Source organism: Leptopilina heterotoma, unplaced genomic scaffold (genome assembly GCF_015476425.1).
Source record: "Leptopilina heterotoma isolate Lh14 unplaced genomic scaffold, ASM1547642v1 Lhet_42, whole genome shotgun sequence".
Classification (NCBI taxonomy): domain Eukaryota; kingdom Metazoa; phylum Arthropoda; class Insecta; order Hymenoptera; family Figitidae; genus Leptopilina; species Leptopilina heterotoma.
In genome coordinates this window covers 1,029,000-1,056,978 of record NW_025111078.1, presented here as the reverse complement: position 1 = coordinate 1,056,978, position 27,979 = coordinate 1,029,000, and the positions used below count along the sequence as shown (strand labels likewise).

The window sequence follows — 27,979 nt, the reverse complement described above, 5'->3', positions numbered from 1 at the left end:
TGCACACTGCACTTGCGCATGTGTCTTATTTTCAGTGATCTCCCCTAAGAGTTCGTCGACAGGCCCACCACCATCAGGGCCACAAGGAAGAACGTGACAAAAGCCTTGCTCCATTCACCCAGCGACGAGGCAACTGTCAAACTCGCGGAAGAATCCCATCATTATAAACTTTATTTCTAATCGAGAAAAATCAATTTTTCTCTTCTATTTTTATTAAAAAAAAATTTTCCATCCCTCCCTCGAAAAAAAAAAAAAAATAATTTAAAATCCATCAACATGAGGGAAATTGTTCATCTTCAAGCCGGTCAATGTGGAAATCAAATTGGAGCCAAGGTGAGCTTTTTTTTCTTTCAAAAATTTTTATAAAAATAAATAAAAAATAAAATAAAAAACTATTTTTAAAAAAAGGTAGGTACAAGTTAAACAAGTTTACTAAAGAAAATCAAAATAATTAATTGATTTAATCAACATTATTAACAAAAAAAGATTTTTTATCAGAATTTTTTTTTTAATCAAAAAAGCCGACAAGGTAGAAAAAAACTCTAATCCTAAATTTAGAAATTCTTTTTTAATGTAAAATGCCGACAAATTAGAAAAAAGAACTAAATAAATAATTTTATAAAAGAAAAATTTTCTAAAAATAAGCTATTTTTTAAATTGAAATAAAAAAAATAAATGGGAAATAAAGAAAAAGTGGAAAAACAATAAAAATAGAATTTATGGAGAGGAACTAGAGTGAACGACGATATAGTCGTTATAATAATAAAAATTTTATAGAATATATGTATATCCTCTTTTTGATAAGATAGTGAGTAATATGTGTAACATCTGTATTTGCGAAAGCAATAAGAACAATTTCTTTTTTGCCAATATATCATTGAGTCATATGTTTGTTTTATTAACGAGACTTTGTGTATATAAAATAAGAAAAATTAAAAATTACTTCAAAATGTTGAGATTATAATTGTAATTTCATTAATTTAATCGAATGATGTAATTATAAGTGCACTGAGAGAAAATTTTATTCAAATAAGTAATTAGTATCAAGAAAAATATTTATTTTTATTAAATAATTTTTACTCAAGTCAATATTAAATCGTATTTGCTTCAAATACTGAAATTATTGATTCAAAATGAAATTTATTTGATTCAAGTAAATATTTGTTTGATTTAAATAAAGATTATTTGATTCAAGTAAATATTTGTTTGATTCAAGTAAATATTTGTTTATGACTCAAGTAAATATTTATTTGATTCAAGTAAAAATTATTTGATTCAGGTAAATATTTCTTTAATTTAAATAAAAATGATTTAATTCAAGTAAATATTTGTTTGATTTAATAATAAAAATTATTTGATTCAAGTGAATATTTGTCCGCTGGAAAGCAGCTGCTTCCTTTTGCCTACGTTGAAATTTTGAAACATGTCGAAACACGTTTCTTCTGTAAATATATTCCGAATGACATTCATTTTAATCCGAAAGATTAGTGCAAATTTTTTCAAAAATCTTCAAATTTATTTATTTCTTTAAAAAAGTTCAAAAAGTTAAAAAAAATTGTTTTATTGTTACACCTAGAGAAATTTTTTATTTAAACTAAATAATAATTTATTTGAGTCAAATGAAAGTGTTTATGTCACAAAAAGTACTAAATTATTTATTAATTTGTTAAAAACAAATATTTTATTTAGCACAAATAGTATTTTTATTTGAACCAAGAAAATTTATTTGAAACAAAAGAAAATTTTCTTGAAACAAATAAAATTTATTTGAACTAAATAAAATGTATACTTGTAACAAATAAAATTGATTTAAAACAAATAAATAATTTAGTAGATAAAAAACAAAAGTAGGAAATAAAATTTTATTCTTTTAAAAATATCATTTTATCGGATGAAGGAAATTAAAGAGACGTGCCTAGAAATTTAATATTATATACGAGTACGAAAAGGACACTGCACTTTTAGTTCTTCTTTTAAAAGTGATGAGAGCAAGCTGGCGTTTGGAAAAAAGTCATTAAAATTTCCTCGAGAATATTTTTTTAACAAACAAAAAAATGTAGAATTATTTTTACGATATTATATTTATAATATTAAAATAATATTAATATTAACATCAGTAATTAAAAGAAAACTTAAAAAAAAATTTTTTTAGATACTTTGACTTTTTCGACTATTTTTAAATCTAAGTAAAAGTTTTAATGTAATTAATTTTAATCTAATTCAAAATTTTTATGTAAATAATTTGGATCTAATTAAAAGTTTAAATGTTTTTTAATGTAAAAGTTTTAATCTAATTCAAAATTTTAATGTAAGTAATTTGGATCTAATTAAAAGTTTTAATGTAATTAATTTTAATCTAATTCGAAATTTTTATGTAAATAATTTGGATCTAATTAAAAGTTCTAATATGTAATTATAATTTTATAGTCTAATTAAATCGAATCTTACTAAAATTTTTATGTAATGAATCTAATTAAAGTTTTTAATTTTTAAACTGATTTAAGTTTTTAATTTTTAATCTAATTAAGTTTGTGCACGAATCAAAAATTTAAAGTATGAAAAAAAAATGTCCGAAAAAGAAAAAAACGTGCACAGCTTTATAAAAGTGAATAAAATGAAACGTTAAATGCACGTCTTTGTATTGCCATGGACCGGAAGACATAAAGTAAAGTCTAACTCGTTAGAAATTCGATGAGTCAACTGTCATTTATGTCATCATTAATTAAAATTCCGAAGAAAGACAAAATTATAATTACCCTTTATTAAAAAATCACGATATATTTATACCTTTTAATTAATAACAAAAAGATCTTCTAAATTAAAAATAAAATAAATTCTAAAATAAAAATCTTCTAAATTAAAAAAAAATTAATATTTTCTTTTAAATTCACGCTGAAAAGAAAGTATATTTGATTCAAATAAAACCGATTAGTTATTAAAAGTTTTCTTTTTTAAAAATATTGTATAAAATATTTAATTATAAATATTATAATATAATTATAATGATATTTAGGTATAAAAGTCAAAATTATTAAAAAAAATTTTTTTTTTTAAGTAAACACTATCACTTGTACTTTTGAGAGATGCATTTAAGAATCAAGAGTATAGTAGAGTCACATTATATATCCGCTTGTTCTTCAACCAATGAGACATTCTTGATTTAACTCGTTAAATTCGACATAAATTAGATTCGTCAAAAGTTCATCTCCTGTGAATTAATAATTTTCTTTTCTTCTTTTTATTAAAGTAATAATAAATTATTTTTTTTTATAATTTAAAATATTTTTTGTTTTAATATTAGATAATATAATAATAATAAAAATTAATCATAATAATGATAATAACAACATTAGTAACAATAATTATTATTGTATGTTTTATATTATATATATAATTTTTTTTTTTTTTTTTTTTTTTTTTTTTAATAATTATAATTACGTAAATATAAAGTATAATTTACAATTTTAAGAAAACCATTTCGAATATTTTTTCGACATTTATGTACTATGTCGAATATACGATACTAAAACGAGTCATAAAAGATAAAAATAAAAAATAAAAAAAAAATTGTAAAATAATAATCGAACGGAAGTCTCGTATAGTGAAGACGTCTGTACTCAAACTTTTGTACCTATAGTCTTCAGCTATACAGAAATTTACCGTTCGATGAACAGTGGTGCGATTTTCCGCATGACTGCCTTTAACGATCACTTATTTTGTTGCGAGCAAAATCATTTTAGGTCGTTGATAATTATTATTGGCCAGCAACACCCAAAGAAATTCACTGTTATACAGTATACGCTGATTTTTCTTTCTTCCCATCACAAAAGCCATATATTTATTTTATATCGAAAAAGAAACAATATTCCGCATTGAAGACTTTGTTTTCTTTTTAAGCTTTTTGAGACTGTTTTCATATTTATTTATAGGTTTTATGGAATGAATATTGATTAAAATTTGGAGACTCAATATGGAGACGTTACTCTCCACCTGCGAACGCCAAGGTCACCGCCAGATGGCTGTTCACTTCTTGGAATTTATTTATTTCTTGGAATTTCCCCTGCCATCTGGTGGCGACCTTGGCGTTCTCATGTGGAGAAATTAAACCACCATTTTCTACCTCAACAATTTTTTTATTGCAGAGAATAAAAATAATTTTATCGATTAACTTAACTTTTTTCTGAGAATCGAAAAAGTTATTTTTATTCTACAGCAAAATATTTAAATTAACTAAGAATTTGAATCAACTTCTTTACCTATATTTAATAAAATGCGAAAAAAAAATTTTTCGACGCTAATTCATTACGAAAAAAATTAACTAAATTAATTAAATTAATTTGAATTACTTAAACAATTGAAAATTGTTTCTAGATTTAAAAAAAAACTCTTGTAAAAAAGCTGTAAAATTGTTAAAAATGTGATTTAAAAAAAGCTCTTTATAAAATTCTTGAAAAAAGCTCATTTTTCGTCTAGATTTTTAAATAGTTTGTTGGCGCAAAGCTCGTGTGTGAGACTTTTCCCTCTACTCGATTTCACTATAATTTTGGAACACTCCTTGGGTCATCGGACTTTAAACGTTTGTGAATTGTATTTCTTGTCATTTCAAAATGATTTAAGAATCGTTTAATTTTCAAAGTTGTACATGTCACAACGTTCGGCTACAAAACAATTTTTTTTAATAATAAGACAAACGAAGAAAATTTTATTTTATTGATGAAAATTCTTGTTGGGCTACAAATATCTTTTTATTGATGAAAATTCTTCTTGAGCTACAAATAAATTTTCTTTTGTTGATGAAAATTCATGTTTGAGAACAAAAAAATATTTTTTTTATTTTGAACTACGAATTCTCTTTTATTGATGAAAATTATGTTGAGCTACAAATACATTTTTTTTAATAATAATACAAACGAAGACATTTCATCAGCGAATTGATGAAAATTCTTGTTGGGCTAGAAATAATTTTTTTTTTATTGATGAAAATTCTTGTAGCCGATAAATTTCTTTTTATTGATGAAAATTCTTGTTGGGCTGGAAATAAATTTCCTTTTTTTTTGATGAAAATTCTTGTAGCCAATAAATTTTTATTTTTATTGATGAAAATTCTTGTTGGGCTGGAAATAAATTTCTTTTTTATTGATGAAAATTCTTGTTGGGCTGGAAATAAATTTCCTTTTTTTTTTTATGAAAATTCTTGTAGCCAATAAATTTCTTTTTTATTGATGAAAATTCTTTTTGGGCTGGAAATAAATTTCTTTTTTTATTGATGAAAATTCTTGTAGACAATAAATTTCTTTTTTATTGATGAAAATTCTTGAAAATCTTGAGTATAAATATATGTGACTTTTGGGAATGTGCGACAAAAGTCTTTTGGGTGCATCTTTAGTCGAGGAATATATGGTAGTTATTTTTGTCGTGCGGAGAAAATAGTAAAAGCGAAACAAATGGAGTAGAAAAATTCTGAGGGTAGTCGGACGTACAGGAGCAAGTTAATTCAGTGAGCCCACTATTTTCAGACTCCATTTAAATATATACATAAAACTTATCCTTGTCCTCCACCGGCATTTTTAAATTTGGAAACTCTTTAGGAGACCAATTTTTTCTCCCTCTAAGAGAAATAAATTTTAATTAAATCTTTAAAAAAGTTTGTCTCCTCTTTCCAAATTTTAATCTTTCGAATTCTATTTTTCAAATTTGAAATTGGTTCCAAATTTTAACGTTCGAATTAAATTTTTCAAATTTGAAATTGGTTCCAAATTTTAACGTTTGAATTAAATTTTTCTTTGCAATTAGAGTATTAATTTTCATTTTTATTAATTTATTTTAATTAAAATTTTGATGTTTAAAAATAAGAAAAGAAATTGTAAATTTTTGTTATAGTGCTTCAAATTTTGGTTTAGGAAAACAATCAGGAGTGTTTAGAGTACTTGAGAAATTTCCGGAGGATTTTTTTTTAAATAAACAATTCTTTTTTCTGTTTAAGTTTTGGGAAGTGATCTCAGAGGAACATGGTATTGACCCAGTTGGAATCTATCACGGAGACAGTGACCTGCAACTCGAAAGAATATCTGTTTATTACAATGAGGCTTCTGGTAAGTTGGATCAATTGAAATTAATTCGTCGCAAGTATTAAAATTTCGGGGACTTTTAGAATGCAACTCCTCTTTGTTTGCAGATTAAAAAAAAAAAAAAAAAAATTAACGAAATTAAAAATAATTTTACAGTTCCAGACACTATTTGATACTTTTTAAGTCAATTAGTTTAAAAGTATCAAATAGTAATGAATCGATACTAAGAATGTGGATAAAATTATAAATTGATTCAAATTCGTAGTATCAATTTGATACTTTTAAGAAAACTGCGAGAAGAAAATTATAAATTTTCTAGATTTTGTTTGTGGGTGAATTAAAAAAATTTATAGAGAATTTAATATCGATTACTATTAATAGAAATGAAAATTAATTTATCTCTGAAAAATATTTTGCCGAAACAAATTGAAGTTCAGAACTCACAAGTATGTTTTATGGTTATACTTAATTTTTTCCATTTTGCTGTGTGTGTTCGTTCTTTCGTTTCTTTGAAATTTTCAATTTAAGAATAGAAATTTTAAACTTGTCGCAGAGGGCAAGAGGATATAAGTGTTAAAAAAAGACGAGACAATTTTTTTTTTTTTGCACCAGAAATAGAAATACATTTGTCTAAACGAAGATTATTGACACTGAATATCACATATTTCACATAAAAAGAACTATAGTTCCTTTAAAATTTTTTTTGGTGATAAAATTGTCATATACAACTTCGAATTGAATTCGAATTTCGAATTTAAATTTACAAAGTTTTATTTATAAATTTCATTTTCAAATTTTGTTTTCAAATTTCGTTTTCAAATTTCATTTTCAAATTTTATTTTCAAATTTTTATATTCAGAAATTAAAAATAATTTCAAAACTTACTTTCAATCGATAAGTTTTAATTTTGATGTTCATTTCTAATTTGTACAAGACACAAGTATGAGGTCACGATTCTTGCACGTATTTCCGCCTTTCTATCAAATGGTCGCCGATTTTGGCAGAATGCCAGTCACTACCATCTAATTAATATGTTGGGATCGTTTCAAGAAATTATTTTCCCTCAGTTTTGCAATAGATTTGAATCAATGTAATTTATGCTGATGTTAAAAAAACTTCCTTTCATTTTTGCGAATTGTCATTTTTACGAATTGTCACTTTTGCGAATCGGCATTTTTACGAATTGCCATTTTTACGAATTGTCATTTTTAAGAATTGTCATTTTTGCGAATAGTCATTTTTGCGAAAAGTTATTTTTACGAATTGTCATTTTTGTGAATCGCCATTTTTACGAATTGTCAATTTTACGAATTGTCATTTTTGCGAATCGCCATTTTTACGAATTGTCAATTTTCCGAAAAGTCATTTTTGCGAATCGCCATTTTTACGAATTGTCAATTTTCCGAAAAGTCATTTTTGCGAATCGCCATTTTTACGAATTGTCAAATTTCCGAAAAGTCATTTTTGCGAATTGTCATTTTTGCGAAAAGTTATTTTTACGAATTGTCATTTTTGCGAATCGCCATTTTTACGAATTGTCAAATTTCCGAAAAGTCATTTTTGCGAATTGTCATTTTTGCGAAAATTCCTATAGTGAATCTATATATGCATACAAGTTTACTATAGGAATTTTCGCAAATATAGCTTTTCGCAAAAATGACAATTCGCAAAAGTGACATTTCGCAAAATTGGCTTTTCGCAAAAATGACTATTCGCAAAAGTGCAGTTCGGTAAAATGACATTTCGGAAAAATGACATTTGGGGAATAATCATGCGTCCCTCTTCCTATGGGAAGAATGGTTTTTAGCCATTGGAAGGTGGTTTACAATGGGGAATTCCAATTGAGGAATCGAGCGTCTTGATGCAAGGATCAGACGGATCCGATTTAATTTCAATGATCTATGTCTGATTTTTGCATCTTGGGATTCAATTGCCTAGGATGACACATAAAATCTTGTATCTAGGAAAGGCTCCTCGATAGTTACCAGACTCCCCCGACTCATCATGAAAGAATCTGGAGTCAAACCACCAAATGGAGTTTACCCCAATTGGTGCTTTGACTCCAAATTCTCACACTAGCAAAATATAATCACTAATAAACCTCTTCTTCCTTTCAGTCGCCACAGCCCACAGTGGAGGGAAATACGTACCCCGAGCAATCCTCCTCGATCTCGAACCAGGAACAATGGACGCAGTACGCTCCGGTGCCTTTGGAAAACTCTTCCGTCCCGACAATTTTGTCTTCGGTCAATCAGGCGCCGGCAACAATTGGGCCAAAGGTCACTACACCGAGGGAGCTGAACTAGTCGATTCAGTTCTTGATGTCGTTCGAAAGGAATGTGAAAACTGCGACTGCCTCCAGGGTTTTCAATTGACCCATTCCCTCGGCGGTGGAACCGGTTCCGGAATGGGAACACTTCTCATCTCAAAGATACGTGAAGAGTATCCGGATCGAATTATGAACACCTATTCCGTCATGCCATCACCCAAAGTCTCCGATACCGTAGTCGAACCCTACAACGCCACCTTATCCGTTCATCAACTCGTGGAGAACACTGACGAAACCTATTGCATTGACAACGAAGCCCTCTACGACATTTGCTTCCGCACACTCAAGGTCTCGAATCCATCCTACGGTGATTTGAATCATTTGGTGTCCCTAACGATGTCGGGCGTCACTACCTGTCTCCGATTTCCAGGACAATTAAACGCTGATCTTAGGAAATTGGCCGTTAATATGGTTCCATTTCCGCGATTGCATTTCTTCATGCCTGGCTTTGCACCACTTACGTCGAGATCAATGCAACAGTACTCGGCTCTCTCGGTGCCTGAACTGACCCAACAGATGTTTGATGCGAAAAACATGATGGCGGCCTGCGATCCAAGACATGGGAGATATTTGACTGTAGCCGCTGTGTTTCGAGGTAGAATGTCGATGAAGGAGGTCGACGAGCAGATGCTCAGTGTTCAAAATAAGAACAGCTCCTATTTCGTCGAATGGATACCTAACAATGTGAAAACAGCCGTTTGCGACATACCACCCAAGGGACTTAAGATGTCATCCACTTTTATTGGAAATACAACCGCAATTCAGGAATTATTCAAGAGAATTTCAGAGCAATTCACCGCGATGTTTAGAAGAAAGGCTTTCCTCCATTGGTACACCGGGGAGGGAATGGATGAAATGGAATTCACTGAGGCTGAATCGAACATGAATGATCTCGTCTCTGAGTATCAGCAGTATCAGGAAGCAACCGCTGAGGAAGACTTTGAAGTCGAGGAGGGTGGTGATGATTTCGAAACATGCGAACAAGAGTGAAATGTTCATGAATTGTGATTAGAAATGCTTGGGCTAAATTACAAAACGTACAAACGTCCTTTTAGGAATTATTATCAAGGGACTATCCTGGAGAAATAGGACGGACTACCAAAGGGCATCAACCAAAAAGACTTAATTTGTACATGAAGCAGCAGTACACGAATACTATTGGCTAAAATGTTTAAACTATTTTAATATTTTAATTTTTAATTTATACTTTAGTAATAATTAGCTAAAACAAACGCGCAATTGACAACATCAGAATTCTGATTACCCTAAAAATAATGTGAGGGAAATAATTTTCCTTCAGACTACGAACAGATAATTCCAAATGCGAACAGACAGAACAGACAGAATACCAACTTTAATATTTGTTAATTAATTAAGTTTGCAAATTGAGACTTCGATAAAGATTAATTTTTTCAAACATTTGTATTTCATTTTTAGAAATAATAAAGAATTCTTGGAATTTTATTTGTGTGAAAATTTATTTTCAGATCAATTAGATTGGTGAGACAGGGCAAATGAGGAAACATCGAATTTATTCATGTTCATCATCGTCATTATCATCTTCATCATTCTCATTATCATTTTGATTGCTTTCTTCCTCGTCGTCTTCGTCAAGATCTCCGAAATTCGTCCCACCTTCCTGATGCTGTTGGTACTCGAATATTAGTTCCTGAATTTTATTCTGTGCCTCAATAAAATCGTCCTCATGTATTCCTTCTCCTAAATACCAATGTAGGTAGGCTCTCTTTTGGAACATTCTCGTGAAAGAATTATCGACTCTTCGAAATACTTCTTGAATTGCAGTCGAGTTTATAATTGCAGTTGCACTCGAATTCAAACCCCGGGGTGGAATATCACACATTGCAACTTTCACTGAATTTGGTAGCCAATTCATGAAACACGAACTTGTCTTGAATCGAATTTTGCATATTTCTTCCTCTATTTCCTAAAAAGAGTGTTAGGGGAAATTAATCGTTTATTTGTGGTGAAAATCATCAGCTTCCCTGTGGGCCTACGTCTTTGTTCTAGAAACGTTCCTAAAACTTTTTTAGAACGTTTCGTGTCCTCCTCATAACGTCTTAAAAACGTTTTATGTTCTGGAAACGTTTTTAGAACAGTGGACGTTCTTAAGACATTATGTAGCAGACATGACGTTCCTAAAACGTTCTAAAAAAGTTTTAGGAACGTTTCTAGAACAAAGACGATTCCTTGACCCAGAGGGTTCCCTCTATAGTAAAACCAACGGTTACAAAACTAGTGATTAAATTTTTTCTTTACCTTTGAAGAGAGATTACCACGAAAAATGATGCCAACTGTTATAAACCGTCCCTTCTGTGGATCACAAAATGCAAGCATATTATTTGCCTCGAATATTTGTCGCGTCAATTCCGAAGCTGTTTCCATTCGATAAGAGCCTGCATTACGCGTCATTAGGGGTACAAATCCAGGAACAAAGAAATGTAATTTCGGAAATGGAACCATATTCACTAATAACTTCCTTAGGTCCATATTCAATTGTCCTGGAAATCTGAGACTTGCGGTAATTCCAGCAATGCAATTGGATATTAAATGATTCATATCGGGATATGTTGGCGATACGATTTCCATATTCTTTGTGAGTATATGATAGAGTGCGTCGTTATCAATACAAAATGTCTCGTCAGTTATTTCCGTCAAGAGGCTCAGAGTTAAAATTGCATTGTAAGGCTCGACAATGGTATTCGACACTTTTGGCGAGGGAATCACGGAATAACTTTTTACTATTCTATCCGAATAGTCTTCCTTCAAATGGGTCATGAGTCGTGTTCCCATTCCTGATCCAGTGCCACCTCCAAGGGAATGTATCACTTGAAATCCTAATTGTGAGGGGAAATTAAAATTTTTTTTTAATTCCTACCATGGTGACAATTAAACAATTGTTTTTAGATCTAAATTTCTACTGTGATAGCAATTTTAAAAAAATTTGTTAAAACTGAACTGATACCATAGCAGCAATTAAAAATGTTTGTTAAAACTGAACTGCTACCATGGCAGCAGTTAAAAAAATTTATTAAAACTGAACTGCTACCATAGCAGCAATTAAAAAATTGTGTACCTTGAATTAAATCACAATTTTCCGCCTCGAGTCGAATAATGTCGAGCGTCTCATTTGCCAATTCAGCGCCTTCGGTGAAATATCCTTTTGCAAAATTATTCGCAGCACCATTGGAGGAACTTATAAAACTGTCGGGGGAAAAAATTCTACCATTTGGTCCAGATTTCACCATTTCCAAACTTCCCGGATCGAGATCAACATTCAACGATCTTGGAACATATCGTCCACCTTAATTTAAAAAATCCCAAATTTAAAATTGCAAAAACTCTGGAAAAAACTTTTTTGAAATTTTGAAATTGACGTTTTTTTTACCCATTCCTTGCTTGAAGAAAACATTGATGTACTTTAATTGCACATCGGATGTTCCGATATAATTTCCATCAGCATTTATACCATGTTCGTCGGTAAGTACTTCCCAAAACTAAAAATTATCAATAAAATATTCATGTAAAATTAAATAATGAAAAAAATTTTTTTTTTATTTTAAAAATGTCAAATATCAAGGTTAGTTGAATAATATATTTTTTTTAAATTACCTTTGATCCAATGCTATTTCCGCATTGACCTATCTGAACATGAATCATTTCTCTCATATTGAAAAGATGGTTGAATTTAAAAATTAAAATTTATCACCGGGAAATTAATTTTGAAATCAAAAGTGAAAATTGTGAAAAATTTTGATGCCAAATGGTTAAGCAGAGGTTAAAAATTAATTTATAAAACTATGGAAATATGAAACAAAAACGAGTAGATATATTCACTTACGTCATTTTTGCAGGCTTTTGAAAAAAAATTACGTCAATTATTGTCAATGAAAAGGATTTTTGAGTATTTTGAAAGTGAAAATATTAACATTTAAAAGTAAACATTTTTAAAAATTCTTTTTTAAAAATAAATTACTAAAATTGTGTATTAATAGTAATAAGTTCAATTCTAAATTTTTGGGAAATTCAACTATTTCCCAAATTTTCAGTTAGAATTCGCATCAAAAATAGGATTAAAAATAAGTTAAATACTTTGTTGAAGGTCAAATAATAAAATTTAAAATATAAAATTAATTTCAATTTAAATTTGTCAAAATTTCTAATTGTTTCAATTTTTTCAAACTATTTTCGAGAATTCAACTCGAACGTAAAATTTTCTTATTTTAAAAATGTAACGTAAAATGATACTAAAATTTATATCTCTCGACAACAGAATTTATTGTATACGTGATTACAAAAAGTAGAAATATAGACAGTATGGATGTAATATGAAAAATAAATTGAATAATTTCTATATTGTTTCTAATTGTGATTTTTTCAATTCAATGGCGTTTTTTCTCAAATATTTATAATTCACAATTTTAAAATTCTCCTGGTGCTACTTTTTAGTCAACTCAAAGTGAAACTGTTAAAATAAAAATTAAGAAATAAGAAAAACATTGTTGAAAGCTAGTATATGAAAAAATGTCACTATTTTTCAATATTGTTTGGATATTTTTGCATATGGCAGTGGCCAGCGATAATATAGAATGGAAAGAGTCTGTGAGTTTTAGAAATTTTTTTTCTTGTTATATAAATGAGAATAAATAGAAAATAATGATTAATTATTAATGAATAATATAAGATAAATAATAAGAAAATAATACTTTGCAATACTTCAAAGTACTTTAAAATACTATTAAGTATTATTATTACCTTTAGAGGGCCGGAAAATTTTTAAAAATTTTACTAGTTTTTTATTAAGTAAAATTAAATAAAAAGTCAATTCGATGAAAATAGTAGTGAAAATTAATGGTGGCCACTATAGTGGCCACCCCGGCCCTGTCGAGGTTAAAATACTTCAAAGACTTTAAATACTTAAAAATACTTTAGCACTTTTTAAAATACTTTAACGTACCTTAAAATACTTAAAAATATTGTAAAGTAGTTTAAAACACTTTAAAGTTCTTCAAAATACTTAACAGTACTATTATTATACTTTAAAATATTTTAAAGTAATTTAAAATACTTTAAAGTAATTTAAAATACTTTAAAATACTTTTTTGAAGACTCTTGAACTATTAAGATACCTTCATAGGTAGGTTCCATTTCACCTTGTTTTAGGAGAAGAAAGTTTCCATTGATGCAACTCTTCAAAACTGTGGTAAAACATATTGCAAAGAAACCTGTCGAATGATCTCCTGGTATGATCGAATTTATCATCATAAAACTCACTTTGGCATAATTGTTAAAAGTGGTACCGACATAACAATAACGCTTTCAGCGAATGTTGATGATTTAATGTTCTTCTGTCTCTCCCAATCACCAATGGGAGAATATATTGCAATCAAACTCAAAGAGAAAAAAGGAAAATCAATCAAGACAAATTTTGATTGCGTTCCTATGATCTCCGATTCATACAACAGAAAGGTAACTGTGACAATCAAGACTAAATCTTGGATCGAACTGCCTGTTTTCAAATCTAATGATGTTACTTCAAAAGAAACGGAGTCTGCTTTTTACAAAGATTTGCAACTATACGGATTTGTTGAAAACACTTACACCCAAATGTTGTTGTCATCCGAAGAGATCACGACCATCAAGAAAGAAAACTACAGTCTGAACGATGGACTATTGAATCAGAAGAAAGTCCTCAAGTATTATGATTCCCTGTTTGGTGTTGGCACTGAAAGAGGTTTGTGTAACTCAAGAACAATTTCCCCCGAGGAACGTACGATTTTGTTTTTGATGAACACATGTCCGGAGGGAACATGCAAGAAACCAAGACACAGTAATCAATTAATACGAATTGGTGACATTTTAGATTGGCTGCAACCCTCTGGCAAATCAACTTGGATGTTATTGACTGAATTTGGACACTACTATCAAATTGATGACAATCTTATTGGTTTTGGAAAAGTTTCCGACGTCTGGAGCATGATGTTTGCTGTTCTCTTTCAACGAACCAACGGCGAAGAAATATATTCGATGACAACTTTAAATTCGGAACATGAAACTGTCGTGAAACGGTATCAAAGTAGTGATGTTATTGACAAATGGAGCAGTGAGGAAAAATTGCACTTTTTTCTCAGTCTTTTTGAATACGGTGGTGATGATAGAATACTTGAAGAATTCCACAAGAGACATGCTAGCGAAAAGTCTAATTTCGAAGGTAAAGTAAACATAATTCCTATTCTTGTCAACTTGTTCCTAGAAATGCATCAGGTAAACATATTCCCTTACTTGGAGAAGGTAATCGATTTTAAGAGTTATGTGGAACCGTTAATAAATGCAGATTTAGAACTGTTATTAGTGACTGGACGTTCCGTGATGCCTGCCTTGGATTTTAATTTATCCTCCACTGATTGGAGTAACATGATTGAGAAGCGAGGTTTTAAGCAAACCTCTGCTTTGACATTGTTTTCCAAAGTCGAGGAGAAGCCTGTAGGGGTTAAATTTATTATTTCTCCATTCACTGAGCCAATGAGAGGAATTTCGTTCTATTTGAATAATAAAGCTCACACAATTGGTACGGAATCGTTTGCATTAACCTTGCCAAGGGATGTTTACTCTGTGTATATTGCAGAAAAGTCTTACATCAGTGACGTGAGACATCATGTGATCGCAACCAATGATTCAACAATCACCATCCATGTGAAAGAAATAAAGGAAAATGACATATCTTCCCCTCTGATACATTCCTCCATCAATGTTAATGACGGTGATGGCAAACCACTTCTAAATGTTATCATAAACTACAAAGATAAGACAATTTCCTTTTTACAACTCTCTAATAATTTTCAAAACAATAAATTAAGTATTCAATTAAGAAGAGATTCTAAGAATATTTTTTCTTATGTTCTTAGTAAAAGCAGTAATAAAATAACTGGTACTAAAACATATACATTTGAAATGAATGACAGACTATTTATTGATTATAATAAACCGGAAAACGTGATTATCAATGGAAGAAAATTAAATGATCTAATAACACCTTGGCGTACTTTTGTCTTTGCAGAGAATGTGTTTCGGCACATTGCTTATCCCGAACCAAACTTTAAGGACAAATTTACTATTACTGCTAAAGGTTATAACAACGTACCTTTTTTAGTAATAGATATAGATTATAACAAACGTATTATGTCTTTTAAACTGAAAAACAGAAAACCACATTATTCATTTCATAAACGTAAACCATATTTTGCTGTAAAGTTGCAAAGAAACAATGAAATTCGCTTTAATTTTTCGCTATTAGCCAAAGAAAACCCAAAAAAACCACTTACAATAGAGAAATCATTTGAAATTAATGACAAATTACATTTATTTCATGCAGAATCTCCTCGTTTGTTCATTGACGGAAAGAATATACGTCAAGTTCTAACAGGTCAGCTTGTAGACAGGCAAATTCTCTTACTAACGAAACTGGGCCTGGTAGATGCTGATGATATGGATGAGAAACTTTTAAAAGAGAATATTAAACAACTGGAGAATTTCAATACTCTTCATAACAAAAGTTTACAGGACAATCCTCTATACCATTATCACTTAAATAATTATGTTCGTTCCTTAAGAAAAGAAAATTACACTGATGATATTCCGAATGTTTGGCAAAATTTCGGAACAGAGCCACCAGAAACTACAACCCAAGAAATTGTAACAACTACAATAAGTGCAATGTCAGTCGAACCGGAGACAACTAAACTGACATCTTCTTCAGAAGTGGAAGTCACATTATCACCAGTACTACAAATATTAACGCCTTTAAAAGCGGAAACAACAACTTCAACAGAAGTACCAAAACAAGCTACAATAACAACTCTATCATTGTCTCCTTTATCTTCAGAGTCAAAAATACCAACAACAACTTCAGAAAATCCTGCAAAATTAGGTGAAATAGCATCATCTGATGTGATACAGGACAATGTAGGAACAAATTCAACGCAAACTTCAACAATAACGGATACTACCCAAAACTCTTCTATTACAATTGTAACACCGAAATCTTCTTTTGAAATTACAGAAACAATAGCAAAAGTACCACCAATATCAACGCCTTTAGAAGAGACTGAAGCAGGATTATTGTCAACAAGTGACGCTGTGGCAAAAGGGAAAACAACAGCATCAATAGAAGTAAAGAAACAAGAATCATTAACAAATATATCATTGACTCCTTTATCTGCAGAGAAAAACGCAACGCAATTGGATTCTAATACTCCACCAGAAATACCAACAACTTCAGAAAATCTTGCAAAATTAGGTGAAGTAGCATCATCTGATGTGATACAGGACAATGTAGTAACAAATTCAACGGAAACTACAAAATTAACGGATACTACCCAAAACTCTTCTACTACAATTGTAACAACGAAATCTTCTTCTGAAATTACAGAAACAACAGTACAATTACCACAAATATTACTGCCTCCAGAAGCGAATGGAGAAGATTTGTTATCAACAAGTGAAGCTTTGGCAACAGGGGAAACAACAACATCAACAGAAGTAGCAAAACAAGCTTCATTGATTGCTGTATTATCGCCTTCTATATTATCAGAATCAAACGCTTCCCTAATGGAGTCTAGTACTCCATCAGAAATAACAACAACAATTTCAAAAAATCCTACAAAATTAGGTGAAGTAGCATCACCAGGTTTGATACCGGACAATCTAGTTACAAATTCAACGGAAACTACAACAATAACGGTTACTACTCAAAACTCTTCTACTACAATTACACCGAAATCTTCTTTTGAAATTACAGAAACAATAGCAAAAGTACCACCAATATCAACGCCTTTAGAAGAGACTGAAGCAGGATTATTGTCAACAAGTGACGCTGTGGCAAAAGGGAAAACAACAGCATCAATAGAAGTAAAGAAACAAGAATCATTAACAAATATATCATCGACTCCTTTATCTGCAGAGAAAAACGCAACGCAATTGGATTCTAATACTCCACCAGAAATACCAACAACTTCAGAAAATCTTGCAAAATTAGGTGAAGTAGCATCATCTGATGTGACACAGGACAATGTAGTAACAAATTCAACGGAAACTTCAACAATAACAGATACTACTCAAAACTCTTCTACTACAATTACACCAAAATCTCCTTCTGGAATTACAGAAACAACAGTACAATTACCACAAATATTACTGCCTCCAGAAGCGAATGGAGAAGATTTGTTATCAACAAGTGAAGCTTTGGCAAAAGGGAAAACAACAGCATCAATAGAAGTAAAGAAACAAGAATCATTAACAAATATATCATCGACTCCTTTATCTGCAGAGAAAAACGCAACGCAATTGGATTCTAATACTCCACCAGAAATACCAACAACTTCAGAAAATCTTGCAAAATTAGGTGAAGTAGCATCATCTGATGTGACACAGGACAATGTAGTAACAAATTCAACGGAAACTTCAACAATAACAGATACTACTCAAAACTCTTCTACTACAATTACACCAAAATCTCCTTCTGGAATTACAGAAACAACAGTACAATTACCACAAATATTACTGCCTCCAGAAGCGAATGGAGAAGATTTGTTATCAACAAGTGAAGCTTTGGCAAAAGGGAAAACAACAGCATCAATAGAAGTAAAGAAACAAGAATCATTAACAAATATATCATCGACTCCTTTATCTGCAGAGAAAAACGCAACGCAATTGGATTCTAATACTCCACCAGAAATACCAACAACTTCAGAAAATCTTGCAAAATTAGGTGAAGTAGCATCATCTGATGTGATACAGGACAATGTAGTAACAAATTCAACGCAAACTTCAACAATAACGGTTACTACTCAAAACTCTTCTACTACAATTACACCAAAATCTCCTTCTGGAATTACAGAAACAATAGCAAAAGTACCACCAATATCAACGCCTTTAGAAGAGACTGAAGCAGGATTATTGTCAACAAGTGACGCTGTGGCAAAAGGGAAAACAACAGCATCAATAGAAGTAAAGAAACAAGAATCATTAACAAATATATCATCGACTCCTTTATCTGCAGAGAAAAACGCAACGCAATTGGATTCTAATACTCCACCAGAAATACCAACAACTTCAGAAAATCTTGCAATATTAGGTGAAGTAGCATCATCTGATATGATACAGGACAATGTAGTAACAAATTCAACGGAAACTACAAAATTAACGGATACTACCCAAAACTCTTCTACTACAATTGTAACAACGAAATCTTCTTCTGAAATTACAGAAACAACAGTACAATTACCACAAATATTACTGCCTCCAGACGCGACTGGAGAAGATTTGTTGTCAACAAGTGAAGCTTTGACAACAGGGGAAACAACAACATCAACAGAAGTAGCAAAACAAGCTTCATTGATTGCTGTATTATCGCCTTCTATATTATCAGAATCAAACGCTTCCCTAATGGAGTCTAGTACTCCATCAGAAATAACAACAACAATTTCAAAAAATCCTACAAAATTAGGTGAAGTAGCATCACCAGGTTTGATACCGGACAATCTAGTTACAAATTCAACGGAAACTACAACAATAACGGTTACTACTCAAAACTCTTCTACTACAATTACACCAAAATCTCCTTCTGGAATTACAGAAACAATAGCAAAAGTACCACCAATATCAACGCCTTTAGAAGAGACTGAAGCAGGATTATTGTCAACAAGTGACGCTGTGGCAAAAGGGAAAACAACAGCATCAATAGAAGTAAAGAAACAAGAATCACTAACAAATATATCATCGACTCCTTTATCTGCAGAGAAAAACGCAACGCAATTGGATTCTAATACTCCACCAGAAATACCAACAACTTCAGAAAATCTTGCAAAATTAGGTGAAGTAGCATCATCTGATGTGATACAGGACAATGTAGGAACAAATTCAACGCAAACTTCAACAATAACGGATACTACCCAAAACTCTTCTATTACAATTGTAACACCGAAATCTTCTTTTGAAATTACAGAAACAATAGTACAATTATCACAAATATTAACGCCTCCAGACGCGACTGGAGAAGATTTGTTGTCAACAAGTGAAGCTTTGGCAACAGCATCAACAGAAGTACCAAAACAAAAATCATTAACAACCATATCATTGCCTCCTTTATCATCAGAGTCAAACTCCACCCTAATGGAGACTAACACTCCATTAGAAATAACAACAACAATTTCAAAAAATTTTGCAAAATTAGGTGAAGCAGCATCATCTGGTGTGATACAGGACAATTTAGTTACAAATTCAACGGAAACTACAACAATAAGGAATACTACTCAAAATTCTGCTAATGCTACAGCGTTGCCTCACACATCTTTGTCAAAAATACCGTGGTACCGAAGGAATAGTGCTATTTTTTTACCCATATTTATACTTTCATTAATTTTATTTCAAAGAAGAGGTGCGTTTTAGTGTGAATGTAAAATTCCTTTGTATTTTATGATAGTATCCTCAATGTTCACATTATTACATAATTGTACGCCTTGATGCAAGTATTAAACTAAATCTATTAAAATTAAAAGATTGTCTAATAATTTATGTCTTGCTCTTATTGTTCAATTTTTGAAAATATTTCCTATTCGAATAAAATTGAAAATAAATAAATTCGACTATTTATATTAATATATTTTCCCTAAAATAGTTTTCATCATAACGAACCGAGTAATGGACACAGTTTTCATAGGGATCTAGAAAATGTGCAATTAATAAACAGACGAAATATTTAATAAACTATTTATTTGAACCAAGTTTGATACAAACATTTCTTAACAACTTAATCGTATTTTTAGTTTTATTGTCTCAAATTATACAAAAAAAAAAATGTAAACAAAAACAATTTTTTAATCTCTATGTTTTACATTCTACTATGTACAATTCATGTAGAAAATTTTGTTTAATTATTTTCTATAATTAGAAAATCGCTAGTCAAATCAAAACTAATGTGTTTTGTATTAAAGAAACAAAACATTTTTTGTAAAGTATAAGTTTCTTCTTTTATATTTATGATTAAATTACCTTTGAGTTGTTCCTGAGTTATTTACTAAATTTTTTCATCCGTTGTATTCAAAAATACAATTATTACAGGTACGTATTCTTTTGTGGTAACAGAATATATTCTTACTCTCTATATTATTGAATTGATTCTAAATTAAAAATTTTTTATAATTTTACCAAAAATTGACTATGTATGATATTTTCGTTGATTGACAAGAACAAAGGAGGAATAAATTAGGTTCTGATTATAATTTCCAGTCCCATGGCACACAAAGAACACCGTCGCTCATTACCGAATAGTAATGTGTCACCCAGAGCATGACACCTTGCAAATTAGGCGCTAATATTTCTTTGTGCAATAGTAATCGTTCACAGCATTTTATCATGAGATCGGGAGTTATGCTATCGTCTTTATTTAATGCGGCCAAGCCTAAATCTTCAATTGCTCTTCTGTGCAGTTCACGTTCAACATGTTTTATGCTGTAATGAAAATTGGAACTTTAGAATACTTAAAAAAAATGGGCAAACATAATTTTGGATGTCTTAAGGATTTAGGTGTTTAGGACGTCAACGTTCGTTCAAAACATATCCTTAAGGATCACATCCTTTATCCAGGATCACAAACACATCCTTTAGTCCTAAACACTTAAGGATTTGTTTTGATTGTTGAAGGAAATTTGAAGGAAAGTCCTTAAGAAATCTTTTGCTCTGAAGAAGATTTTTTGGACACAAGATGTTTTTAGGACGTCTGGATGGGGATATGCTAAAGGGTCGTCGTTTCCTAAAGACGTTCTAAGGAAATCCAATGTTCTGGGTCACTGGGTGAGTAACAACTTTCCCTAATATGCCAACTAGAGGAACTTACTTATTATAATGATGCAGACGCTTTATGGCCTCTTCTAAGTTTTCACTGATGAAGCTCACTAGCAAGAAGCTTGGACACGATGAAGGGACGATGAATTGACCCGTTGGTGAAAGCATCAGAGGACCCGCTTCACTGAAAACGGTGAAAAACTGTTCAATTTTTAGGTAAAGCGTAATAAAAATTACTCCTAATAAAAATCTACCTTTTCTTCAAATTTTCAAGGATTCTGAATCAAGTCAGAAAATCCAATAGAGAAAATTGAGGATTGAAGATTTAGGAGAGAAGATTCAGGAGAAAAGGTTCAAGAGAGAAGATTCAGGAGTGAGGATTCAAGGAGAAGATTCAGGAGAGAAGATTCAAGAGAGAATAATCTGACCCAAGGAAAATGGTTACTCAAGAATAAACTCACGTCTCAACGACGATTTCATAGGCTGACAAATTCGAAGGCCATGCACTCGGATAGCTTCTTCTTCCTCTGTAATCGGAGAGCGTTGTTGTCAGCTGTCTCAGTTGATGTTCATACTGGCCGACCATTACTTTCGGCATGAACTTCCTGCACATATAGAGTATCCTGAACCTCACGGTCATGCTAAAAATTTATTTATCTTACGCACCGTCGACCCACTTTTATGTCCAGTAACACCCTCGAAACTGCTTTCTCAAAGGCCGGCAGTCGCAGAAGTACAGCGTCATGCTTTCTTACATTTTTGATCAGCTGAAAACAAAATTTCGATCTTCAACAATTTTCTTTGTATTGCTTATTTAAGGGTCCCTTAATTTCTACAAAGACAGTGGACCACTAACAGCCTAATGGATATTCAGAATTAAATTTCTAGGGGCGTTCTGGGAGTAAACCATTTTCTCATGGTTATTAGACTCATGGACCCAGGAAAATTAGAATATGTTCCATGATTAACCTGGGTGCCTACGATCTTTGGTTCCTCTGATCCTAGATTTCTAAGATCCTAGGTGCCTAAGATTATGGACTATGGACGTTCTGGGAATAACGATTAGCCAATGGTTATCTATTCCAATGGAATCTATTCCGTGAACATCCTGGGTGAACAGTCCCATGGACTTCCTAGGAGCCCACGATCCTAGATCCCTAAGATTATTCCATGGACACAAAATGGTTATATTTCCAGAACGTCCATAGGATAAACCTAGGTTGTGGGAAGTGAGAGTGGAAAGTAGGAGTGAACCATTAGGGAATAATTAATAAATTCTTACATCCAACCAATTGTGACGAACTTCGCCTGAATTGAGCATAACATTTCCCTCGACACTTATTCCAGTGTCATTGGCAAAGACAATTTTACGACCCTTGAGAATTTTCATGGGTTCCGGATGATGTTTCGCGAGTGCATGAAAAGCCAAAAGGCAGCCTCGATAGTGCGTTATATTCCAGCCGCAATCCCATGTTATGCTCTCGAGTTCAAGGTCATCGCACAATTTCGATTCTAGTTTCTTCACCTCCTCTCGAATTGGCCTACATGCTTCGAATTTCACGTGAGCGATATTCACATGTTTATCCAAATAAGCCCTGTTGATAGTAAATGAAAAATATAATCAAAATTCGATCCGAAAAGTAGATGAAAAGTCTATATTGCTCCTAAGGCTGTCTTTTCCGTAACATTACAAGGGAAATTGAGCCTTAAAACAAATTTATAGCCCAAATGGCACGTAATCTTGCAGGAAGCTTACCGCAAGCTTCCTACAAGATTACGTGCTATCTGATAGACTTTTTTACTTATCGAACATTAGAAAAAAAAAAGTTTTCATCCGTCCTCTTACTTGAAAGTATCCGGTTCGGCATTTATTTTACTCTTCATTATAATCGATGTAAAAATTGGATCATCTTCTAAATCGGCAAAATTTATTTCACCATCTCTACCTCTAAATTGTGAAAAATTTGCTGTTTTTGGGGAAATTGGTTTTTCCTCTTCCAATTTATCAATAAATGTCGTTGGCAAATTGCATGTCTTCAAAATAGAGAGAATCGTTTTTCTCAAATCCTTTTCGTTCAATTGAATTTTGACGAGAGTAAAATTTCCCGCTTTCGATTCTTTTTCGTCCCTTGATCGTAGGTAAAATGGTAAAATTGTTGGCCTAATTGCCCTCCGCTGCTGTAGGGATTCTAAAATTGAACTCAATTGCTTCAATGAATTTTCATTGACAGTCTGGAAATTATAAACATTACGTATTACGTATACATCGCATATAATAATAATAATAATAATAATAATAATTATTATTATTATTATTATATAGGTAAAAGATGTTTAAATTAATTTGTTTGGCTTAGTGACTTCAGGCCATTACTGCTTTAAGCCTAATAAATTAATTAAATAATTAATTAATAAATTAAACAAATTAATTTAAACATCTTTTGTTTATATCATTTATGGATTTGTTTATAAATATAATTATATAAATAAATATAATAAAAATAATTCGAAAAAATCTGTCCGCGCAAGCGCGGACACATTCTCATCCGCGCTTCGCGCGGGGGCTCGCTTCGCTCGCAAGTTTCAGCGCGCCTCGGGGCGCGCGATTATTGATCGTCGCGCTTCGCGCTCCGGCGATTATTTCGCACGTCGCGCTTCGCGCTCCGTGTGTTGTTGCGCGCTTCGCGCGCAAATGGCTCGCTTCGCTCGCCGGGGTTTGCAATTGTTGTGCATTATTAATGTTCTTGTTTCCTATTATATGTTTCATAAAACAGTTTTTTTTTCTTAAAGTTACTACGACTTTAAGGATTACATTCTCATCACATGTTTTAGTTTGCTGATGATTGCGATATTAAGTGAATTTAAATGTATATTTTGGTCTTGATGATTAAAATTGTAAAATTATTTTTAATTATACTAACTCTCTTAGTAAAAACATGATTTGCAGAAGCAGCTAAAATATTTTTGAAGAATTAGTATCAAATTTTTTGTATAGTGTAGACCGGAGCGTAATGACTAACTTTTCACTCTTTGTTTATTTACTCAGACATTTTTGTTTTAATTAAGTGTTTATCTCCTAGAAAAGTTACTCTGGTATATTACTTTCTCATGTGATGAGAATGTAAAAAACCATTTCCAACAAGATAGGACCAAAAATTGAAATGTAAAAAGGGGTCACACCAGCACAACTGTATTAAAAAAATTTCATTGATTTTCTAAAATGTTATATCTTTTATGAATATATTTTAGTTATAACATTTTAGAAAACCAATAAAATTTGTTTAACCCAGTTGACCTCGCCTGACCCAAAAACTTAAAAAAAATTAAGTTTCTATGAAAAAATGTTGTAGAGAAAAGTTGTTTGTATTTTTCTAATCGAAAGTAATATAAAATTAAAAATATTGAAATTTGAAAAAATTGAATTTTCAAAATTTTGAAACTACTGTAGTTTGTGTAGTTTTCGACGAAAATGGCTGGCTAACGAACTCGATCTGTATTTTAACAGTAACTTTGTGCATGCAAAGTTGCAAGTTGATGCAATAAGTTTTTCAAGAGTTATCGTAGGGACACCATTGTGTCTACAGACAGACACGAAGACAGACATACGGACAGACACTTTTTTTAGACCATGTTTAACAGACTCAGGGGACTCCAAAACGTCGAGATTTCAAGAAATTAGCGAAAGTCAATTTTCGACCAAAACTAATACTTTCTCATGTGATAATAATGTAAAAATGATTAAAAACAAAAAATATATTCAAATAGTGCAATTAAAAATGAAAAAATCATATTTCGAATTTTATATCGGTTAACCAGAACTCAAAAAAAAATTTGTTTAATTTAGAAATACTAAAAAATTAAATTTTTAATAGCTTTAAAAAAAAATTTCTGAGTAATATGTAAAGCAATATTTCTAAACAATGTTGAGAGACAAAAAAAATATTTTGATATCAAAATAAAATTTTTTAGTTCTAGATAAACCGTTTGGCTAAATCTGGCCCAAAAACTTAAAAAATATACCTGGCCCAAAGACTTAAAAAAAAAAAAAAAATTAAAAAATTCATAACTTTTTTGTTTTTTGTTGTACTGAAAAGTGTTTAAGGGAAAAGTTGTTTGTTTTTGCACCAAATTTAAGGAAAAAATTTAAAAAAAATATTTTTTTGAAAATTGTAAAAAATACAAAATTTTGAAAATTTCAAAATTTTGTATTTTTGTTGTTTTTTGACGAAATGGGCTGCCCAACGAACTCAGGCTTCATTTTTATGGACTAAAAAAGTGTGCCAAATTGCAAGACGATTCATAAAAATTTATTCGAGTTATCGTGGCGACAAATTTTTCTACAGACAGACAGACAGACAGACAGACAGACGGACAGACACTTTTCTAAAAACCATTTTTTTGGAGTCAGGGGGTCATGAAACGTAAAGATTTAGCAAAATTAGACATTGCTCAAAATCGCACAAATCCAAGACTTTCTCATTTTTGATGAGAATGTAAAAACAAATTTTATGGAAAAAATCAAAAAAAGGCAGAATTTTTGAAACTTTTGAGTTCTTTTTTGTTCCTAATTTTGTATTTTTACCTAATTTTGGCATCTAAAAGAAAAAAAGGAAGGTTTCGATATGTTTTTAATGTTTTCTCATGTTTCGGCTAATGCTTCACTCACTATAAATCTCAATTTTTTGCACTTTTTTGGAAAGAATTTTTTTTAAATTGTGTAAAAGATGCAATTGTCGATTCTAATGTTAAGAAAGGTGTATTGGCATAATGTGAACTAATTTTTATTAACACGGCCCCAATATGACAAATTTTCTACTGAAGAGAAGGCTGACAAAAAGTCCAAAAAAAGCAATAAATAGCAAATTTTTAAAAAATTAAAAAATTCATAACTTTTTTGTTTTTTGTTGTACTGAAAAGTGTTTAAGGGAAAAGTTGTTTGTTTTTGCACCAAATTTAAGGAAAAAATTTAAAAAAAATATTTTTTTGAAAATTGTAAAAAATACAAAATTTTGAAAATTTCAAAATTTTGTATTTTTGTTGTTTTTTGACGAAATGGGCTGCCCAACGAACTCAGGCTTCATTTTTATGGACTAAAAAAGTGTGCCAAATTGCAAGACGATTCATAAAAATTTATTCGAGTTATCGTGGCGACAAATTTTTCTACAGACAGACAGACAGACAGACAGACAGACGGACAGACACTTTTCTAAAAACCATTTTTTTGGAGTCAGGGGGTCATGAAACGTAAAGATTTAGCAAAATTAGACATTGCTCAAAATCGCACAAATCCAAGACTTTCTCATTTTTGATGAGAATGTAATAAAATGTTTTCTTAATTAAAGAATTTAGAAAAGAATTTTTCTAAAAATTTACCGAAGAATAATATAAACATTCACTTTATGAATATTTAACACTACATACTTGGTTGGTATGAAAATAAAAAATTATTAAAAATCCGACCTTGACAAAGTTCAAAAACAAGTGTCGTGTGCGAATGAAATATTCATTTCTATAAATAAATTTTTTTTTCATATTTAAATATAAACGTAATTAAGTGAATTTTAAAAACAAAAAAATTTTAGATACAAATAATTAAAACATTGTTATCTACCCTTTGTGTTGGGAATTGTCCAAAAAGATCTGGATGTACTGTAAAATAAAATGGTCTTAATGCTGTGGAAACTTCACCAGTACTTAGAGCCCTGACAACTTTATTCCTGCACAAGCTGTTTTTTTTAAAAAAGAAATAATTAAAGTCAAAAATTAAGTAGCAAAGTAAAAATTATCAATTTTTAAAAAAAAGTTTATCACTTACCAGGATTTTAATGTACAGTACATGTTTTTTTTCACTATAAATTCATCACAAGGGTGTTATAGTGAAACATTTGATGAAAAATAACATTTTTTATCAAGTAACAACAACTGACACAATAGTGTTATTGAAAAATAAATTTCCAGCATATAGATACTGATATATGTCAGAAGAATAAACAACGTTCTGGTGTGTTTAAGAAAAAAAAAATAAAAATACTGAATTACAGAATTACTGAGCGAAGCAAGGAGATGTCGCTTTTTATATTGATGAAGGGGGGTCGATAAACGTAAATTCTGTATTGACGATAGAAAAAAATATTAGATTTAATTGTCATTTATTTATTAATTATTTCATTGTCAAAACAGGTGAAGAGCAAGGGTACCAAAAAGTTGAATATTAAAAACAATTAGTAAATTTTTGTTTTTTTGGTTTTAGAGGTAGCTTCAATATAAGGACTGTATAATTTGTCAAAAAAAAAAAAAAAATGAAAAAGAAAAGAATTTGAGAGAAGACCGAATATTTAAACTAATTTTGCAAAATAAAATATAGAAAATGTCATGCAGCTTACCAATCACTGAGAAGGAATAACTCAAGACCACTTCGCATTGGAAATTGAATGGAAACATTGTTACGATTTGGTTTTCTAAGTTCAACCCTTTTTTTGAAATTTGACTAAATCTGGATTTTTTAAAACTCTCTTTAAAACTGTTAATTTCTGTCTTTAGTGTTACCACCGGTGTTTTTGCATTAGTTTCGATAAAGAACTTTTCATTATTTTCCACTTACTGACCGTACACAGGACCAACGTCGTTCGGACTGGTCCACAAGTGGCGCTAGGAATCATTTTATTGGTGGTGAGTGCGTGAACTCACCGTCAATAAAAACGATTCCTACCATTTCACAAACTTT

The 27,979-nt window shown here is 30.8% G+C and overlaps 4 protein-coding genes across 10 annotated transcripts; 2 read left to right on the top strand and 2 right to left on the bottom strand.

Annotated features, from left to right (window-relative positions):
* Positions 1–55: 55 nt before the first annotated feature.
* On the top strand, positions 56–9,861 carry LOC122506580 (tubulin beta chain-like). The gene is made up of 3 exons (XM_043618853.1): positions 56–333; positions 5,984–6,092; positions 8,186–9,861. Exons 1-3 carry the CDS (start codon positions 277–279, stop codon positions 9,385–9,387), a joined length of 1,368 nt encoding a protein of 455 aa, XP_043474788.1. The 5' UTR covers positions 56–276; the 3' UTR covers positions 9,388–9,861.
* Positions 9,862–9,902: 41 nt separating this feature from the next.
* On the bottom strand, positions 9,903–12,268 carry LOC122506579 (tubulin beta chain-like). Its single transcript, XM_043618852.1, has 5 exons — positions 12,028–12,268; positions 11,804–11,912; positions 11,492–11,719; positions 10,675–11,252; positions 9,903–10,342 (listed from the first exon to the last, which is right to left on the bottom strand). The coding sequence occupies exons 1-5, from the start codon at positions 12,082–12,084 to the stop codon at positions 9,929–9,931; spliced, it is 1,386 nt and encodes a 461-aa protein (XP_043474787.1). The 5' UTR covers positions 12,085–12,268; the 3' UTR covers positions 9,903–9,928.
* Positions 12,269–12,728: 460 nt separating this feature from the next.
* On the top strand, positions 12,729–20,052 carry LOC122506574 (mucin-2-like). Of its 5 annotated transcripts, none has more exons than XM_043618842.1 (3): positions 12,729–13,017; positions 13,579–14,149; positions 14,279–20,052. In XM_043618842.1, the coding sequence occupies exons 1-3, from the start codon at positions 12,940–12,942 to the stop codon at positions 19,858–19,860; spliced, it is 6,231 nt and encodes a 2,076-aa protein (XP_043474777.1). In that variant the 5' UTR covers positions 12,729–12,939; the 3' UTR covers positions 19,861–20,052. The 5 variants fall into 5 exon arrangements, with proteins under 5 accessions (XP_043474777.1, XP_043474780.1, XP_043474779.1 ...); XM_043618845.1 differs by having other exon boundaries at positions 13,579–16,609; positions 17,714–20,052; XM_043618844.1 differs by having other exon boundaries at positions 13,579–17,347; positions 17,714–20,052.
* A 115-nt stretch (positions 20,053–20,167) lies between these two features.
* Positions 20,168–27,865, bottom strand: LOC122506575 (T-cell activation inhibitor, mitochondrial-like). 3 transcript variants are annotated; one of them, XM_043618846.1, is made up of 8 exons: positions 27,071–27,586; positions 26,867–26,981; positions 23,102–23,487; positions 22,538–22,850; positions 21,922–22,022; positions 21,717–21,878; positions 21,308–21,439; positions 20,168–20,922 (listed from the first exon to the last, which is right to left on the bottom strand). In XM_043618846.1, exons 1-8 carry the CDS (start codon positions 27,091–27,093, stop codon positions 20,688–20,690), a joined length of 1,467 nt encoding a protein of 488 aa, XP_043474781.1. In that variant the 5' UTR covers positions 27,094–27,586; the 3' UTR covers positions 20,168–20,687. The 3 variants fall into 3 exon arrangements, with proteins under 3 accessions (XP_043474781.1, XP_043474782.1, XP_043474783.1); XM_043618847.1 differs by having other exon boundaries at positions 21,717–21,860; positions 27,071–27,582; XM_043618848.1 differs by lacking the exons at positions 26,867–26,981; positions 27,071–27,586 and adding an exon at positions 27,639–27,865 and having other exon boundaries at positions 23,102–23,444.
* Positions 27,866–27,979: the final 114 nt, after the last annotated feature.

What these genes read in the sequence shown, in the direction of transcription:
- LOC122506580 (XM_043618853.1), top strand. Translation starts at nt 277, where the DNA reads ATGAGGGAAATTGTTCATCTTCAAGCCGGTCAATGTGGAAATCAAATT. An exon ending in GAAATCAAATTGGAGCCAAG is followed by an intron (nt 334 to 5,983) that starts GTGAGCTTTTTT and finishes TTTCTGTTTAAG; the next exon opens with TTTTGGGAAGTGATCTCAGA. An exon ending in TTATTACAATGAGGCTTCTG is followed by an intron (nt 6,093 to 8,185) that starts GTAAGTTGGATC and finishes TCTTCCTTTCAG; the next exon opens with TCGCCACAGCCCACAGTGGA.
- LOC122506579 (XM_043618852.1), bottom strand. Translation starts at nt 12,084, where the DNA reads ATGAGAGAAATGATTCATGTTCAGATAGGTCAATGCGGAAATAGCATT. An exon ending in GAAATAGCATTGGATCAAAG is followed by an intron (nt 11,913 to 12,027) that starts GTAATTTAAAAA and finishes GATAATTTTTAG; the next exon opens with TTTTGGGAAGTACTTACCGA. An exon ending in GTGGTAATCTCTCTTCAAAG is followed by an intron (nt 10,343 to 10,674) that starts GTAAAGAAAAAA and finishes CACTCTTTTTAG; the next exon opens with GAAATAGAGGAAGAAATATG.
- LOC122506574 (XM_043618841.1), top strand. Translation starts at nt 12,940, where the DNA reads ATGTCACTATTTTTCAATATTGTTTGGATATTTTTGCATATGGCAGTG. An exon ending in ATATAGAATGGAAAGAGTCT is followed by an intron (nt 13,018 to 13,578) that starts GTGAGTTTTAGA and finishes ACCTTGTTTTAG; the next exon opens with GAGAAGAAAGTTTCCATTGA.
- LOC122506575 (XM_043618846.1), bottom strand. Translation starts at nt 27,093, where the DNA reads ATGTACTGTACATTAAAATCCTG. An exon ending in GACAATTCCCAACACAAAGG is followed by an intron (nt 23,488 to 26,866) that starts GTAGATAACAAT and finishes TATAATTTCCAG; the next exon opens with ACTGTCAATGAAAATTCATT. An exon ending in TTCGTCACAATTGGTTGGAT is followed by an intron (nt 22,023 to 22,537) that starts GTAAGAATTTAT and finishes TTTTGTTTTCAG; the next exon opens with CTGATCAAAAATGTAAGAAA.